The sequence below is a fragment of the Electrophorus electricus genome, chromosome 14 (genome assembly GCF_013358815.1).
Source record: "Electrophorus electricus isolate fEleEle1 chromosome 14, fEleEle1.pri, whole genome shotgun sequence".
Lineage (NCBI taxonomy): Eukaryota > Metazoa > Chordata > Actinopteri > Gymnotiformes > Gymnotidae > Electrophorus > Electrophorus electricus.
The window spans coordinates 7,255,001-7,272,656 of record NC_049548.1 but is presented as its reverse complement, the minus strand read 5'-3'; the positions used below and the strand labels follow the sequence as shown (position 1 = coordinate 7,272,656).

Sequence of the window (17,656 nt, the reverse complement as noted above, 5' to 3'; positions counted from 1 at the left end):
TTAATCACCTTTACATCCGATTTCAACCCCCCATCCCCCAAAATATATTAAATGTAGCCATAATTATTCCACCAGAAATACATGGAGCACCTTCTTTTTTATAAAAAGGCAGCAAGAGGAGAAGGAGCCAGGAGGGGTGGAGAGGAGGAGGGCGATTTTGGACCTGCGACCAGGCTATTCTGGAAGATTCCCTATTTAGTCAAGGAAATCTATAGCTTATTTCCATTCCGTAGTCTCTCCGCTGCTGTCCCTGGGGAGCCAGGGAGGCATATGGTGTCGTTTAGGCTTGGCAAACTTTAGTGGCGTGTTAAGACGACGTGAAAAATTAGCATCCAATAAATCAAACACGCTGGCTCCCTGAGCCAAGGCGCTCAAGTGGTGGACCACGGTAAATCTGATATGATGGGATGTTTCGAGAAGCTTGTCCATGTGGGAGAGTCCATCCGTGCGAGCGTGCAGTTGCGCATATGCGCGAGGGTACGTCGGAGTGGAGGGAAAGTTTGCACTTCTGTATGTTTTGCAAATGTTTTTGTCATGTTGTGTCCATGTTTTCAAATGTTGCAGGGAACTTACGACTCGGTTTATGTACGCCATATGCGAGTGGTATTTTACACACATGTTGAGCGACCCCGTCCCGGCAATGCACGCAGACTATAGTGAACACCATATGAATACGCAGGTGAGTGTGGGAGTGGGACTTCCTGGAATGATGATGTGCACTGATTGTGCAGGAGTGTTAAGTTGAACCAGAGAAGACAGCGGAATGTGGACTAAGAAGGGTGGAGGAAGGCAAGGAAAGAGGTTGCGTGGGCTGGGGGAGGGAGATGGAGTGAAATGAAAATGATAAATGACTGCTTTCGGTCACCGACGGTTATTTAGGGGTCCTGGAACGAACAGATTTTAGTCTAATGAGCAAAAAGGCAGGCAGTTAAAGTGGTGCGATGTGCTCAGCCCAAATGAAATAATACCATTTACCCCTCATTAGGGGGGCCAAGCCTCCAACAAACATGAAGCAACAAAGGAGAAAAACAGCACAGATCGTCAACACCCAACTAAACCAGCGAAAGGCCTTCTCCTGTACGGAAACAGCGTGGCACCCACTTTCTTCTAGGCAGGTATTTAGTGAGTAAGCGAACATCCCGGACATCTCTGTTGCTTTAAAAATAAACAGCACGACAACTGCCTGTACCTTGGTAAAATTAGACCAACGGCAGGTAGCGCGCTGTGGGATCAGCTGTGCTTTAAGGCTACTCAAAAAAAACCCCAAACCCAAACCAAAACAAAACAAACCTCAAGTGCCACCTGACTTGACTCTTAAAACATCTAAGAAACATTAAATAAAAGTGTATGCTGGTGTTGTAAAAAGACCAAAAAAAAAGGCTTCTATGGTACCAAACAAAAACTGCCTTCACAAGCTTTTCCAGCTTGGGTTTTATGAACAGAGAACAAGGTAAATGTACACACACTGCATATTACAGAGAGGAACAAGCCTACTATTTTAAAGGATTTGTGGTCGCAGCATCGTACGTTGCAGAGATTTCAGGTCAGGGCTTTGCAGGGAATCCCTAACATAGTTTACCTGCATAAAATTCAGGACCATAGACAGCTCCCACCACTGGGTTCAGCTTCCAGCCTAAACAGAACACATGAAAGAAGACACAATTAGATCTTAATGAGCAATCCATTAGAAAACCTTAGTTCTTAACGCTTAACCAAGCAAGTGTTGATTTCCAGAGAACTTTCTTCTTAGATGAACTCTGAATGGGGTCAAGAAAGCAGTCAGGGCTAATTCTCAAAAAAAGAGGCAGAAGATATATGGGTTTGTAACAGAGGACAAGATAAAGGAATAAAGGTAGAAAAAGCCAGCGGAAACAGGAGGAGAAGAGATGAAGCGATATAACTGAAGAATATTGAAGTCAACATTAAGTTAGGGAGAGCTTTGGAGGAGGCTAGTCAAGAGCTTCAGAATGAGGGGGAACGAAAGGCAAGGGAGAGAGAGAAATAGAGAGAGGAGTGAGTGCAGTGCACTGTCAATGATGGATGAGGACTGTAAAATGGCCTCTTCTCTCTGTTTTCATTGGCTGACTAGAGCAGTGCTGGGGTGGGGGGGTCTGCATCCCTTTCATTCTGCATCTCACTCGCCTCCATGAAGTCTAGAGCACTGAGCCTCAGTGAGGCGCACCACATGCACACTGTGTGTAAACTGACCTCCAGCTTTTCTGTAGGGCTTGTTCGGGATAGTAGCGCCAGCTACATTTGATGGGAGGGGTGGCCGTGAAGGTGGAGGAGGCACACTAACCTACACTCATAAACGGGACAGCGGCCCGGTGTGTGGGCGGCATACGTGTGAGCCCAAAGGCACTTTTTCTAGATTGTTCAGAAAAATGCCTCCAGCCTGATGAATGAAAAGCACTTACCATTTGTGTAGGGGTTAGCCACTTTTTTGTTTGTCATTACTCTTGCTGTGGCATTGTTTACCTGCACGAAACACAATCAACACTGTAACATCAGAGAGCAATTATGCATCTTAGTTGCTAACAAAATGCACCTTTAACTGCTACTGTGCGCATATGCAATTCATTCAAATTCATTCGGGCAGACGGGCCATCTAGTTCACCAGGTAATGACACAGAATATCAAATTATCAGAACTCAGAATCTATCAGAAGTCCCCACGAGCACGGCTGAGGGTGTCTCCTTAAGACTCCACTCTGCAAATGTAGACAATAATTGTCTAGACAGTTGCAGACTCTCAGACTTTATATCCCTGAGGCTGAGACTTCATGAGCAGTCAGCTACAGCTCAGGCAGAAACAGCCACATGGGTGAACTCGGCTCCCAGGATGAGACTGAGTGAGCGGGAGAGCTACTCATGGAGGAGGGGACTTCTAGGGGAATTCAAACATGGCCACTGGCAACAGGAACCATGTTAGTATTTCACCCTCATGTTAATTAGCGTTAATAGCTTTCCTTTCCACACGACCACCAGAGGTCATTTAGCTTTAGGAAACAACTGGCCTCGACTCTCCCTTGATATATAGGCCTTGGTATTGTTTGTACATTATGTGAATTATCTTAATTGCCCTATGGAAAATCTTAATAGCCTTGTGGAAAGGGAGAACTTGAGTGAATGAGAGAGAGCGTGAGAGAGAGAGAGAGAGAGAGAGAGAGTGAGAGAGAGAGAGAGAGAGAGAGAGAGAGAGAGAGAGAGAGAGAGAGAGAGAGAGAGAGAGAGCTATATATGCCTTAGAGGGTGGCCCATAAGAAGAGAAATAAACCCTTGTGTGTTATAGATAAACAAGTCAAATTTAAAGCAGTGTTGGCAAGACTTTGACTTCCTGAGATCTGCTTAATTAAAATATATTTTCAGGGGCAGAACAAAACTGTGGAGTGAACATACATGTTTTGCAAGCAATGTTCAAACACCCCCCTCACACAGACTTACACATATACATCAAGGCTAGCAAAATCAAGCCTGAGTCCATTTATGGCGCGTACATATCAAACAGTTCTCTGATCTGATCACAGACACTCTTGTTAGCAGACATACATTCAAATTCATTACTGGGGCCACACACTAGTAAGATACCGTAAGAGTCCATACATTGGATCTCTTGGAAAAAAGAAATGACATGACAATACATGACAGTGTATGCTATGTACATATGTACACAGACCATACACTGCAACTGCAGCCATAAATGTACTCCTTTGTGCTCTAGCACCGCAAATAAACAGATGACTGATTCAAAGTACACATACATGCATGGAACATGCAAGTGAGTGGGAAGACATCGGGCGCAGCATCAGCAGAGCACAGGCGGAGGAAGAAGCAGGCAGACTGGGGTTGAGATTAGGAAGCAGACGAGCACCTCGATTTTGCGTCCCTCTACGATTGTACCGTTTAGTTTCTCCCGTGCGCGGTCTGCATCTGCGCTTGTTTCAAAAGTTACAAAACCGAAACCCTAGGTGTGACGTGAGTTGGCCGAAAAGGACAGGCGTGAAAGAAATGGGAAAGAAAGAAAGAAGGGAAGAAATCAAAGGGGGAGAGAGAGAGAGAAAGGAAAAAGTGCACACGGTAAGCAGAGTTTAGAGAGGGACACTTGTAAAGCATATTAGTCAACAGCTAAAATCTCAACTATTAGAGTGAGAGCTCTGCAGAAGTGTAACCACCAGCAGCTATGGCATTGTGCACCCTAATAAACCACAGACACATACAATAACATAGATTACAGAGTAAGGTGTCGAGAAAACCTTTAGCTTGCATGTTTATATTAAAAATATGCGTTATGAATGATCACCAGTGGCCTGTGAATTAGCCTTCTCTACATGGCCATGTGCACTTGAGCAAATATGCTAATATTACTTTGATTTGCCCATCATTAATATTGGTTTAGGTGATGAATTCTATACTGCATAACGGGTCCGAGCATTGCTGTGCTACATGCACCCTGTATAACCCTGCACACGTGCGCTCTCTCTGGGAAGAGTCCTCTTCATCTTCCCCCCTCGGGTGCTGTCAGACGTGAATTATGGCCAGGCACAGCCCAAACACCATATCCGGCACTGCCTATTAGATATGCACAGCAAACAAGTGCGCGGAACACGCTTCAGTCTTTTAGCTCATATACACTGTGCAAGTATGGCCTGGTAATTGCTTTGGGAGATAATGCATGGGGAGCGGGTGGCTGCCCACATGATCTCATATGCACACAGAGGATCTTCTGCTCCATGCCTGCCATAAATTAAAGCCCAGGCGTCCCCGGGCCAGCGGACATGAGAAAGAGGGATGGGGGAAAAAAAGTCTAAAACACAAAAATTTTGAGCAAAATTAATCCTTTTGACATTTCACGCTACCATGTTCTGACTCGTTGGGGTTTTTTTTTGCCGCCATCTCCTTCAATTCGCTGAAATAATTAGCTTAGATGGCTAAAGAGTGGAAGCTCTCTTTCCTCCTTATTCACTAGCTGAGTAGTAGGATACCCAGGTAAGAGAAACTCTCCTCTGGGAAATGAGTCCTGTAAGAGCTGCAATGCAAGCGACTATCTGGAAGAGTGCTTTTAAATATCTCGAACAGCTAATGCATAAGACTTCCGAGACGTGAACAGACAAGTCAGTTTATATCACTGTATGACAGCTCTAAAAGGAGAACCACTACGCGCTGGTCAGACGTTCACTTCATTGAATTATAACTGGGTGAGTTGACACTAACTGAGCTGAAACCACTCAGTTGTCTGTGTGCGCTGCTACCTTTCAGGGAGTGTGTCTTGGCACAGCGCTCGCGCGCGCTTGCGCGCGTGTGTGCGTCAGACATGTGTGTCACTTTGTGGCTGTCGCGCGAGAGCTGTAATTACTCGGCTCATGAAGGGGACGTGGGACCTGGGAGGCGAGAGAGGGACGAAGTGACAAAGAGCTACTCTTCCAGCTCACTTACCTTAGAGCCCCGCTCGTTAAAAATAATTTCCACATCTAAAATTTTCCCAAATTGCTGCGGAAAGAAGAGGAGAAAGGGGGGGGGGGGGATGGGGGTTGGGGAGGGGCAGGAGGGGGTGGAGACATGGGAGAGAGAAAGAGCGGGAGGGAAACAGGGAGAGAGGACGAAGTAATTAGAACTCATCTCTTTTGCACTTTGTCAGGAAACTTGAGCACTTGATTGCATAGCTAACTAAAATAGAATTCCCACTGCACTATGGGCGCTGCTCCCACGCTGGAGAGGCTCTGGGAAAAAAAAAAAAATCACTCTGGTATGGACTAAAATTACACAGGCAAACAGAAATCCAGCCATTCAGATGTGCTAAACGGAGCTGGCTGATATGGCTGGCCTCGTGTGTGTGTGTGTGTGTGTGTGTGTGTGTGTGTGTGTGTGTGTGTGTGTGTGTGTGTGTGTGTGTGCTGGGGAGGCAGTGAACAGGCTACTCTGCTGATGGAGGAAATTTTTTTTTTTGAAAGATCACTTAAAGAGCACCGCCTTGGTGCGCACGCACCGATGCTCATAATGACAGACAGCGGCTTGTTATTTTGTGTAGTGTTTTTGGCTGATAAAGTACCCACCCAAGGCACAGGAGAGGGTATTTCTGGCATGACTTAACACCCAACACCCCCTCTCAATTAAAAAAAGGATAATTGGACGTAGAGCGTCCATCATAGCCGATGATAAAGCATGTATTTGTTTATTATTGCCATGATGAATGCCACCCCCGTAATTACCTGTCATATTGCTTATTATTTTCCAACCATTTGCACTCCATTCCACATCTTTATCTGATCGTCATTCTCGTGTCCCTGAAATGCCCAATACTTCTTTTTTTATTTGCTAATTAGCATTAGCCAGCAAGTGCTGACCATTCCTTTGTAGACAGGGCATGGGCTGGGAGTTTGTTTCGGCGCTGGCTCTTGGATTTTGAGTTTGGGCCTGGCAGCCGTCTAGAAGAAGGGGCCCAAACTTCCCTCCAAAGCTGACCTTTGGCTCCAAACCATGCTGGCCCGAAGAAGTGTAGCCTTGCCGTGAAGTCCCATGCATAGAGATGCGTAGCAGAGAATCTCTGCGTGGGCCCTGAATGTGAAATGCAGGGGAGATGCCACAGACATCATGGCTGATAAAGGTCTCTGGCTCTGGAAGCAGAACCGGCCACTCTGCGTTAACCCAGCTAGCCTTATGCTAATCGGAAGCCTTGCTTAGGGATCTGCACTGCCAGGTCTCAAATCAAGCAGCTCTGTACCAATAAACCAACAAATGTGTCCAGGCAAGTTCACCCCATTGCAGGAGGGAGGAATCTGAACGCAAAGCTCCGGAACATTCTAGTCAGGACAAAGGAGAGAAGGGGCAGACGACTGAAGAGCTCGGGCTCACAACTAAGGCAGGACTCGGCAAGCAGTGGAGGAGGGGAACGCTGCTTGCTGCCATGCCCTGGGAAGCGGCAGCAGGTAACCGGCACGGGCGAGCGGAAGATGCTTGTCCTTCCTTTCTTCCCCTTCGGTTTGCTGGTCACTGGGGAGAGGAGGCGACAGGCAGGCAGCCATGCTGCCTGAGGCCCCCAGGGGGTGAGTGGGCCTAGGCACTCCATTTACCAGGGCCTGCTTTGCAGATCATTACGGGACACTGCAGAATGAAAGCGAAACCTTAAGTTCCTCTAATGGGCGGAATGAAGGCGGGTTTTAATTGCTGTCTACAATGGCCGTATTATTTCATTAAAACTAATTACCCTGTCAAGCAGGCCGCGTCGGCTTCATTTCAGCACAATAGGGAAGATATGGGCCTTCCAGGCACTGGGCGGCTCAATGGGATTGATCGCAGGCCCGGGTCACTAATAAGGTTAAGAAGAGCTGCCTTTTATCCATCCAGCCGTGGGGAGAAGCCAGCATAGAATTTGGATGTGTGCGCGGATGTGTGTGTGTGTGTGTGTGTGTGTGTGTGTGTGCGTGCACGCGCGCATCTGTGTTTGAGATGAGCAGCGGGTTTTGTCTCTGTCAACAAAGAGCATGGCTCTAATCTTAACTGACTATGCATGTGCTGAGTGAGAAAAGCCAGTTGACTGGTGAAAGGGCCAGTTTCTGTTCGTCTTGGCTGGCAGCAGAATCCCGGGCCTTCCCCACTAGCTCCTCCAAACCAATTTTCCTTGGCCCAATTGAAATTTCAGAGCCAAACTCAAACAGCTGCTACTTGACACAAATCCCTCCATTTGTTCAAATCAAGGAGCTTTTTTTTCCCTGTTTCACAATGCCCCCCCCCCCCCCCCCACCAGAGCCAGCATCGAGCATGTCCATTTGCTTCTCAGTGTGAAGCCGCTCATGACCGCAGACAAGTCACTCTAAACAAAGTCTGTGGACGCTAATGGTTTTAACCCACCCTAATGAGCTTAGCGAGCTGCAGAAATATTTCCCAGTGAAAGTCATCTCTCGTAGCTCCCACACACCACTGGGAGAGAGCTCCCATAACACGGCAGGCACAGTGGGCTTTAGCATCCACAATCACCCAACAGTGAGGAGATTTAATAAGAGCACAGGAGAAGCAGGAATCAATGGGGGCTGGCCGCAAGGCCTGTGGGCTCTTGTCATATTGCAGGAGTCTGCAAACCATTCCAGTCATGCTGTTTGGTGTAAATTGCCAAAAAAACGCCGCTGTGAAACCTGGGCAAGTTGCCTTATAAAAACAAGCCATCGATGTACAAATCCGACATTAAAACAATCTCGAGCACTCGGAGTCCACAAAGCTACTTAGTGATTAGAAACAAGCAGACATCATTATAAACTCATTATGGAGACCCTTTAATAACTTGCAGACACCATGCAGATCCTATCTCCTTATCAGGCTCTGAAGACTGCAGGCGAAGCCCGGCATGGTCTTTGGTGGGTGACAATTGGATCAAGGCCCAAACATCTGGATGTCCACTGGGAGGAAGCTGCCATCACCTAGGCTCTGGAGTGTCGGTGTCTTAATTGGGCTTGCAGTCATTAGGAATTACTTAAAGGTCCAACCCCGAGCCCATTTTGTTATTTTCGTGGCAGCGCTTCATGAGTGCGGTTGGTGGCCGTCTTCATTGGCTGAGCAGATACAGCTTAATAAAAACTCCTTAGATGCCGGACGCGTGGAGCTGGGGTATTGCTGGAGGGTCGGCGTGGGGAATCTGACATTTCAATCACGTTCCGGCGGCTCCTGTGTGGAATCACCAAGGTGGTGCTTTAAACCCCATTTTATTCACCAACATTAAGCCCTCATACTCATTGGTGTAATTGCTTTGGAAGTCTTTTTCTAATTATAAAATTAAGCTCAAATAAGGTTGGGTAATGAAGCTTGTTTAATTTTCATTCTTTGTTTGACTATGTCCCATGCCAATGTACTCAAATGTGGAAATAGAGTCATCAAATTCGAGGTCTGAGAATCAGCCATTCTAAATTGAATTTTCATCCCTCTTGGATGAAGAAAAAAAATCAAATGTGCAATATCCTCACTAAAGCACATGTTTAAGACCTAAGTTGAGATGAATGTGTGTTTTTAAGGCTTTGATGGGCTAGTGTTGGATGCCCAGTGGTCCCTTCTAGCAAATTGAAGTTGGCTCACAGTTTGATTAAAGACTGCCCAAAAGTGGAATAAAATATGTGGATTAAAACAGAGGTCTAGACAGAGCACAGGGCTGAAGGTGGGGCTGATATTACACTCATTTCCCAGATACAGTTTCTGAAGTCTTGTTTACAGCTAATCGGATTAGAAATGGAAAAGTGGCACTAACACCATTATGTGAGAGGACGTCCAGGTAAGTTTAATGTTGAAACTTAAACAACCCTGTTTTGCAATCGATATAGCCATTATTCTGTTCATTTTCTGTCCATATACATTATTCTGTCCATATTTTTTTTATACAAAATTCTAAACAACAGGGCATGAATCGAATTCAAAATTCAGGCCAGTCACTTGGACTGCGAGTCAGGAGAGAGTTCGATGAAGGTCTGGCTGAGTTTTTTGGGAGGATTTGAGGTATCTGTAGGCTGAGCTCCACACAGCTGTGCTGCTGTCAGTCCTGCCCACTGGCCTACCCAAACTCTCTCAGCTTCCTGGCTTCAGTGTTCAGTGTGCAGGATTCCAGAGATTTACCAAGCTTGTCCATCTCATCCACTCCCACTAGTCTGCCTATGACATGCAATAATTGTGCCCTTGGGTCCCTGCAAGATTTCATAGCAAGAGTTGCAACAGCCTCTTACAAACACACAAACATAAACACACACTAGTGTGTGAGCACACACACACACACACACGCACACGCACACACACGCACACACACACACACGCACGCCATACGCGCGCACTCACAAGCGAGCTGTCAGCAAACGAACACCTAATGAGGATACAACCCTCACTTTTTAAGCACCCTGAGAGGTCTCCACTGGTGGGAGCTCTCCCCAGCACCCAGCTCATCACATCAGTGCTGGGTAGAGTGGAGACGGAGTGGAGGCGGAGTGGAGGGAGGGTGGAGGGGCGTGAGCGGAGCGCCGCTCTCGGGGAGAACAAAGAGGCGAGGGAACAGATGTTCTCCAGGCTCTGCTCTCACACTGCAGCCACAGCTCTTCATCAGATTAAACACCAGTGTCGCCTACGCTGGGCCTTCAGTAAACACTGACTCTAGCTCTTAACAAGCTAAGACCAACAACCATGTTTTTTTTTTTTTTGGGGGGGGTCTTCCCTCCTCCTGGTTTTGTTTGTTGCTTCCAGTAACAAGCTGCCAGAGTGAAGCGTTTAGCTGGGGCCTGTTGCATGGTGCTGCTAATTCAAAGCGTTCTGGAGTTCTACATCTCTCCTTGTCTTAGGGAGACAGATGTAACTGTTATGGGTATGAAAGTACACAACTGCTTACTGTATCTTATCTCTCTCAGTCTTAAACCACAATAGGGAAATATTAGCACAACTGTAAATATATTTCTGCTGTGCATGCTGTGTGTTTTAGGTGATGTGGGCGCATAAAAGCTTGTAAAACTTCCAAATGCCGTCGAGCCACTGCATTCTCACTTTTAAATGAATAGTTCGTGTTCCAACCGGGTTTGTACTGACTGACACCTTCCTGTTTCTGCAGATCATTTGGATCAAGTACCGTGCAGGATTTCTCTGCTCATGACACAATGTCTACATGTGAAGAGAAAAAAAACCCGTGAGTAGTAAGCCTACGTACCTACAATGTGCAGGAAAAACGTAAAAGCTGGATCCGAAACCAGTGACTTACCAGTGACTTCCACCCATTTGGGAAATATGTATTTTTAAAAACCCTTTCAAGACTTTGCGGCACATTGTGGCCTTTGCGGCATGTCTCCACCAGGCCGAACTACCCCACCGGTCCTTCGCCGAGGTGCATGGCACTTACCCCGAACATTTGCCGGAGGTCCGGGTCTCGGAAGCGGAAGGGAATGTTGGAGACGTGTAACCGCTTGGGCTGCTGCTTCTCCGATGAGTCCGAGGGCTGGAGCTGGAGCTGCTGGGAGCCCTCTGTCTGTGCCACCTCATCCGCCTGCTACAGGGAGACAGGGCAGTGTTAGGCCACGCCCACCACAGCGGCCACGGTAACAGCGGTGGGAGGAGCTCAACGGCCTGGAGCAGAGGCAGGGCAGCAGGGAGGTGGAGAGGGAGGAGTGCCCATGGCACATTACCAATTCCCTCTGCTTGGCCAACATTGGTATGTGGCGGCGAAGATTAAGGAAGCTGTCAGGAAGTGTGGATACAGATTTAAAAGAAAAAACCTCTGACATGTTGAGACCAGAGGATTCATTTACTGAGCAGCAGCCTATGAAGACCTGGGGGGATCTGAGGATGGGGAGGGGTAGAGAGAGAGAGAGGGATAGAGACAGAGAGAGAGAGAGAGAGAGAGAGAGAGAGAGAGCAAGGGAGGGGGAGTGATCAGGTTCAAAGTGTGCTCATCTGTCCATCATATAGAGAAAATAGCAGTGACACCGTTGTGCTCTAGGATGGACTGCTGTCTGTGACACACATGCAGCTCATCTCTCACCTGCCCAATAACAGCTCCATCTCCCTCTCTCCCTCTCTCCCTCCCTCCATTCCTCCATTCCTCACTCTCGCTTTCCTCTCTTCCTCTTTCCTTCTCTCCCCTCCCCTCTCTTTAGCTCGCTCTCTCTGTCCCTACCTCATAGTGACCAAGTCTCTCACTTTGTTTTATTCGTGTACAAATGGGATACGTGATACTGACCAAATGTCAGGGTGTGTACTGAGCAAATGGCACAGTAACGCATCACAGCACATATATGTATAAATATGTCACCTGAGGCCTTCGTGGTTTGATATGACATCGTTCCACTGGATTTTGTTTGTGCTGTATTTTCACAGAGTCATTTGGTACGTGGTAATGTTTGACACAAAGACCCTGAGCAAACCTCGAGCGACAGTGGGTAACGTGAGCAATGAGACAAACAAGCTCTGACTCAAAAAAGCAGAAATGATCCTTTAAAAAGATGCAAAAGTTGTTTTTTGGGGGCTATTTATTGTTCTCTTCAAATATTAAAATAATGCTATCATTGCACTTGTTTTAATATATTTATAAAAAACATGACCCAACAAAGCAAAAAAAGCAAAATTTTATAATTATTTTTGAGCAAACAAATGCCTAGCAATAGTCTTCACACTTCAGTAACTCGGATTTTTACACTGGCCAAACGCGTTTCCGTGACGGATTGTCATGATGGGAAGTGTGTGTTCTAAGACCGGCGCACTGCGTGCCGCGTTTCTGCATGGATAGGCAACACGCTAGCACAGCAAAAGGTCAGATTTCACATGCAGACAGATGCAAACGTAGACATGCATGCTCTGGTGGGAATGTGTTATTTCCTCTCCAAACGTTAGGCGCCGTACTTTACCCGTAAACGGGCGGGCAGATTTAAGCGGTCAAAACAAAACTAAAATAATACCCCGTGCGACGCCTCTCACGTGAAAACCATAACGGGCACTGAGCGATTGGATGAGCAAGATACAGCGAGCCTCATCCAGCCGCCGACAGCTGAGGGGGCATATGGCGGAGCGCGTGCCCCGAGCGGTCATTAATTTCAGACTTATCTTGTTGTTGGCCTGTTGTGCGCAGAAATGTGCGGCGGGGGGGAAACGCGTGGCGGGCGTAGAAGATGCTGCTTCATGTACATAATGAATTAGAATAACATGGTTACAGCAGATGAAAAGATGATGTCAGCTAAACTTCGCCGAACTTAGCAGGATCAATGAGAGAGAACTGCTGAAGGCAGCTACACTGGCCTCGGCTACGGACAGCTGTATACGGGGGTAGGCTTACATAGTGCTCCGGAGGGGGGGGATGGGGGTGTGTGGATAAGAGAGAGGGGGAGAGATGGTGAGGGAGATATATAGACTGTTAGAGTGAGAGAGAGAGAGAGAGAGAGAGAGAGAGAGAGAGAGGGAGAGAGGGGAGGGGTGATACAATAAAGCCTAGAAAAGCAGACTCAGATGTAGCTCAAGACAAAGCAAAAAAAGTTCCTAAGGCAAAAGAATGAGTGCATCATTATATATCACTGGAAAAAACCACAATCATGCTATGTAAAGTGTGTCTCATACATATTACTTGATTAACTCAAAGAGAAAGATGTGCATGACATGGTCACAGCTAGGTAGGCAGTCAGATGAGCGCAGGGATACCCCGCACTTGCCTTCTGTGGATGCGAGGCAGTCAACGGCTCTCATGTTAGATAAAGTATTCATGGGTTGGTTAAAGTATGTTGAGCCAGCTTTGAGATGCCACGGGGACCCAACACAAGCGCCTCACATCCAAGGCAGAGATCAATCAGCCTGCCTGACACTACATCAGCTAAGGGCCACAGTGGGACACCAGACCCAGCACGGGGCCCCACACAGAGGGCCCTCACATTTCACACTTTGATTCTAACAAGGAGTGCAAGTATGAATTTGACTTTGATATGGAAAAAACCCCACTAAGGTGAACAGGGACTGAACAGTAGCGAGGTAAATGTATAATGACTTATAACATTCTAGCATAACTAAACATACAAGTACACACACACACACTACCCTTTGGCCTCAGAACACACTAGAGACATGAATCACAAAGACAGACAAGACAGACAAGGGTGTATGTTAAGGGAATAAATCATAAGCTAGGTAATGAAGCTGTAATGAGATATCCATCATTACATTCTCTCTCCATCATTCAGATCGAAAACAAGGAACAAAGAGAAGTAAATGCAGTTAAGTAGACGCAGCTAAGAACATAACGCTAACTGAAATGAGAAGTTTTTGAGCTGCAAGGCATTCATTTCTTCCGCTCATTACCAAGAGGAAAGGTGAAAAATGACACAGTACAATAACAGTTGAAATGAGATTTTAAAGTTTAACTCACTGAAAAAAATGATTATTGTGGCTGACATATGTCTTTATCGAGAGTACTCACATTAAAATATGATTATGCATCTTTTACACTTTTAAACTGAGTCTTTTCTTAGTTTTGACTCTGTTCCATATAAAGGAAAATACCATGTAATGACCACTTACCATGTTTTCCATTTTTTGTTTATATAGAATTTGAAAGTTTCCAGCACCCTTATCCTACTTTAATGTCAAATGGTGGATTATATTACTATAACAATCAGTCAAGCAGCTTTCCTATCGATTTAAGCACCAGCCGTAATAAGGATCTACAGGTCCCTGAATGCAGCACAAAAGAGATCTGTCCTCCTACGGGAGAGTAAACGCATTCTGCTTGGAGAGCAGGAAACACTTTCAGAAATCTCCTTTCAGTTCAGTCACTTCCATTCACAGGCCTGCACGTAGGTCTCTGAAGTCAAAACACTCTTTGACCCTCTGTGAGTTTTCTCCCTCCCTCCCTCTCTCTCTCTTTCTCACTCTCGCTCCTCCTCTCCCATCTTTCTCTGTGGGCTTCATTCCAGCACAGGGATGCTAAAGACTGATTGGTTCTGCAGGTTAAACTCTTTAGACACCCACCGGAGTCCTGACGCCCTACCTGTGCTGCACCTCCTGACCCTGCCCCTGTCCTGCATCCATACCTGCAAAGGACCTGTCCTGCTCCAACCAGAGGAAACCTGAGTCTTAGAATGGGTGTGACATTTGTGAAAACAACCCAACAAGATATAGAGTAAAAATGTCCAATTCATGATGTTTGCATGCATTTACACACACACACACACACACACACACACACACACACACACACACACACACACACACACACACACACACACACACACACACACACACACACACACACACACACACACAAGTGGAACAAACTGATGGAGAGACCAAGCCCTGGTGCATATTTCACATTACAGGTTAGCTTATGTATGTCAGTGATGACTTACATTTAGTGCAAAGGTTAGAGTTTTACAAGTATGGATTAGAATGAGTCTGGCCTATAGTTGCACCCAGGAAGTTACATAAGGTAGCCTACGACTGTAGCTGTAGGCCAGGAGTTGAAGGAGGGGTCCAACCAGAGAGCAGGCTTCTGTTCACAACACCCATGCTCAACTGCACTGCTCGCAATCCATCAAAGCTGCAGTCACTCCTCCTCGCCTTCACACCCAATTCTGCCATGAAACTGCAGCGTGTTTCTTATGTCAGCGTGGCTGCAACCATGACACGGTGAAACATTAACAGCGACTCTCTGCAATTAATCTGGGTGGGTCAGTGGACTCCACTACATCTTCTAAACCTGAACACGGTACGTTCCCCTGCGTCACCTGCCCCCTCTTCCATAACCCCGCTCTCCCTGGCTGGCTCGGTGCGGGCGGAGCTGCTGTTTACTGCCGGCACGCCATTATCCATCATTGGAGCTGCGCGGACAGGCCGGCCCCGTTGAGATGAAGCATGCGGGGCGGCTCGGGGCCGGCAGCCCGTCCGCCCTATCCGCCCCTCTGCGCACGGGGCCCACGGAGGCAGAGCGGCTGAGGCCCGTCGCGCCGGCCCGGCCGGGGCAGGAGCTCGGGCCAGACAGATGGATGGGCCTAAAGGAGGCACAATTACCCCTTGGTGCCCTCGACCCCTGGACTAAACCCCACACCCACCCGCCCTCCACCCTGCTCATCACCGAAGTGCCATCGGTCATTCACGCGCTCGATCCGAGGGCTGCTCCTGTTCCGACCACACCATCCATCATATCTAACAGGTGAGTGGTGCAACAGTGCCAGGCATTCCCATTACAGGCCAGCCGAGCGTGGAGCCACGCTGCTGCCTCTCACGGGCCGCCGGAGCAGCGCAGGCCAAGTCAGGCCGGGCGGGGCGACGGAGGCACCGAGCAAGCGGCTCCGACCGCACATGCATGCTGAATGAGGCATGCGGCTGGGAGCACATACACTTTCTGAAGGAGGTAAACGGCTGGAAGCACACGTGTGCGCTGAATGAGGCATTCGGCTTGGTGCACACGTGCTGAATTAACAGGGTGAAGGAGCGACGATTTAGGCAAAAGCCACGTTGGCGTGTTCGCACAGTTTGCTCTCCCCTCTTAGTTTTTATTGTGAATTCGGCTTCAGTTTTTGGCTATCAACCAGGGAAAAAAAAAAAGAAAAACACTCATGCCCAGATAAATACAAAACATACATACACAAGGGCATGGACATGGGCACACGTGTGAGTGCGGGCACACACACACACACACACACACACACACAGTTTTGAGTGAGTGATATTTTCTTCTGTTCATTCAGGGCACCTGTCTGTGAGGTGCGCGTAAAGCTTTGCTCTGGAGGAGGTGACATTAAGTGAGGAGTGGAATGATAAGCACTCCCGAATTCACACACCGGGTTTGGATCTAATTATGTCATCGCTAACGCTAAGCAGCCACCTACAGGGGGTTCGCCTGCGCAATTTGCCTTTTAATTTGTGTTAATTGCATGTTAATTATATTGCAGCTAGCATGTGCTGCATCTGTCTCTTTGCGAGACGGGGTTTCCGAGGACTGCTCTCCCCAGCCCCGCCGACGAGGCAGAGGGTAATTAAAAACGGCCCCTTTTGCAGGAAGACCGAGAGGTTGCTAGTTCTCCCGGCCAAAGGAGGCCGCAACCTGCCTCACACAGCCTTCCTAGGCTCTTTACGCCAATGTTGGCGGATTTGGAGAAATTGCTCGGCAGAAGGTAAACACGGATCAAACGGACCCCAACCGGTGCTGGACCCGCTAGTCCCGCCTGCACATGGAGTCCATTACATCCACCCAAAGAAAGAAACATACAGGGGCTAAGCGGAGAAGAACGCATTTCTCTCCCGAGGCTTCAAGAAAAATTCCAAACCTAGGAGTATGCCAAAGCAAGGTAGTAATATAGGTGCATGGGTGATTTTATGACCTGCTAAAAAAAGCTCCCCAAATCTGTGCTAAGTAGGTGCATTATCTCACCAGAGGTTTATGACTGCCCATTACCCCGACTGAAGCCTGGAATGTAGTCTAACAAAATTTTATATACATGCTGCTGCCAGGGATTATAAGTGTGCAAAATGATTTAGTGAGTGACATGAAGAGACTGTTTTATTGGTCGGTGTCCTCCTGTCCAGGGCTTCACGTACGTGCTTTAAATATGTGCACCCCGTAGGAGGACTGACAAAGTAATTGACTGGCTGACCATCTACGCGACCTTAGATATCGACGCGAGCTCAAACATACTGTAAACCTGAGTAAACTCAGACGTATTAATGCTGTCACTGGCAGAACTGACCCCAATAAACATGTCCTTCTACTGCATTCACAGGGACCTAGACACAAACACGCACACACTTGCATGCGCGCGCGCGTGCACACACACACACACACACACACGCACACACACACACTCGCTCACACACACAGAGATATTTGCTGTGCTATGCAGAGCCTGTAGCCCCTCAAGCTGCAGTGTGTGTGTGGCCGTGTGTGTGTGTGAGTGTGTGCGCGCGCACACTGTGCAGGCTGGATGTACGCGGTGGTGTGTGCACAGTGCTGCAGTGAGCTCTCCTCTCTCCAGTGTGCACAAGGCAGGGAGCAGCCAAGCAGCTCCGCCAAATAATTGCATGAACATTATCATACACGGCCCCCTCTGGGCCCCCTCTGGGACCACCTCCCTCCCATCTCCCCCTGTCATGGGAGCAGGGTGTGTGCGCGCGCGTGTGTGTGTGTGCGTGTGTGTGTGTGTGCACACGTGTGCGTGTGACTCATTCAGTGTTATCCG

At 47.7% G+C, this 17,656-nt stretch overlaps 1 protein-coding gene across 7 annotated transcripts in view; it reads right to left on the bottom strand.

Annotated features, from left to right (window-relative positions):
* rbfox3a (RNA binding fox-1 homolog 3a) overlaps positions 1-17,656 on the bottom strand; it is a 292,617-nt gene that overhangs the window by 18,228 nt on the left and 256,733 nt on the right. For 6 of the 7 annotated variants that reach the window (XM_035533347.1, XM_035533348.1, XM_035533351.1 and 3 more), the window contains 5 exons: positions 10,846-10,992; positions 5,433-5,486; positions 3,871-3,963; positions 2,418-2,478; positions 1,580-1,633 (listed from right to left, as the gene is read on the bottom strand). In XM_035533347.1, coding sequence (XP_035389240.1) covers positions 1,580-1,633; positions 2,418-2,478; positions 3,871-3,963; positions 5,433-5,486; positions 10,846-10,992 — 409 coding nt within the window. The remainder of the gene's footprint in view (positions 1-1,579; positions 1,634-2,417; positions 2,479-3,870; positions 3,964-5,432; positions 5,487-10,845; positions 10,993-17,656) is intronic. The other variant, XM_035533352.1, reaches the window with a different exon arrangement.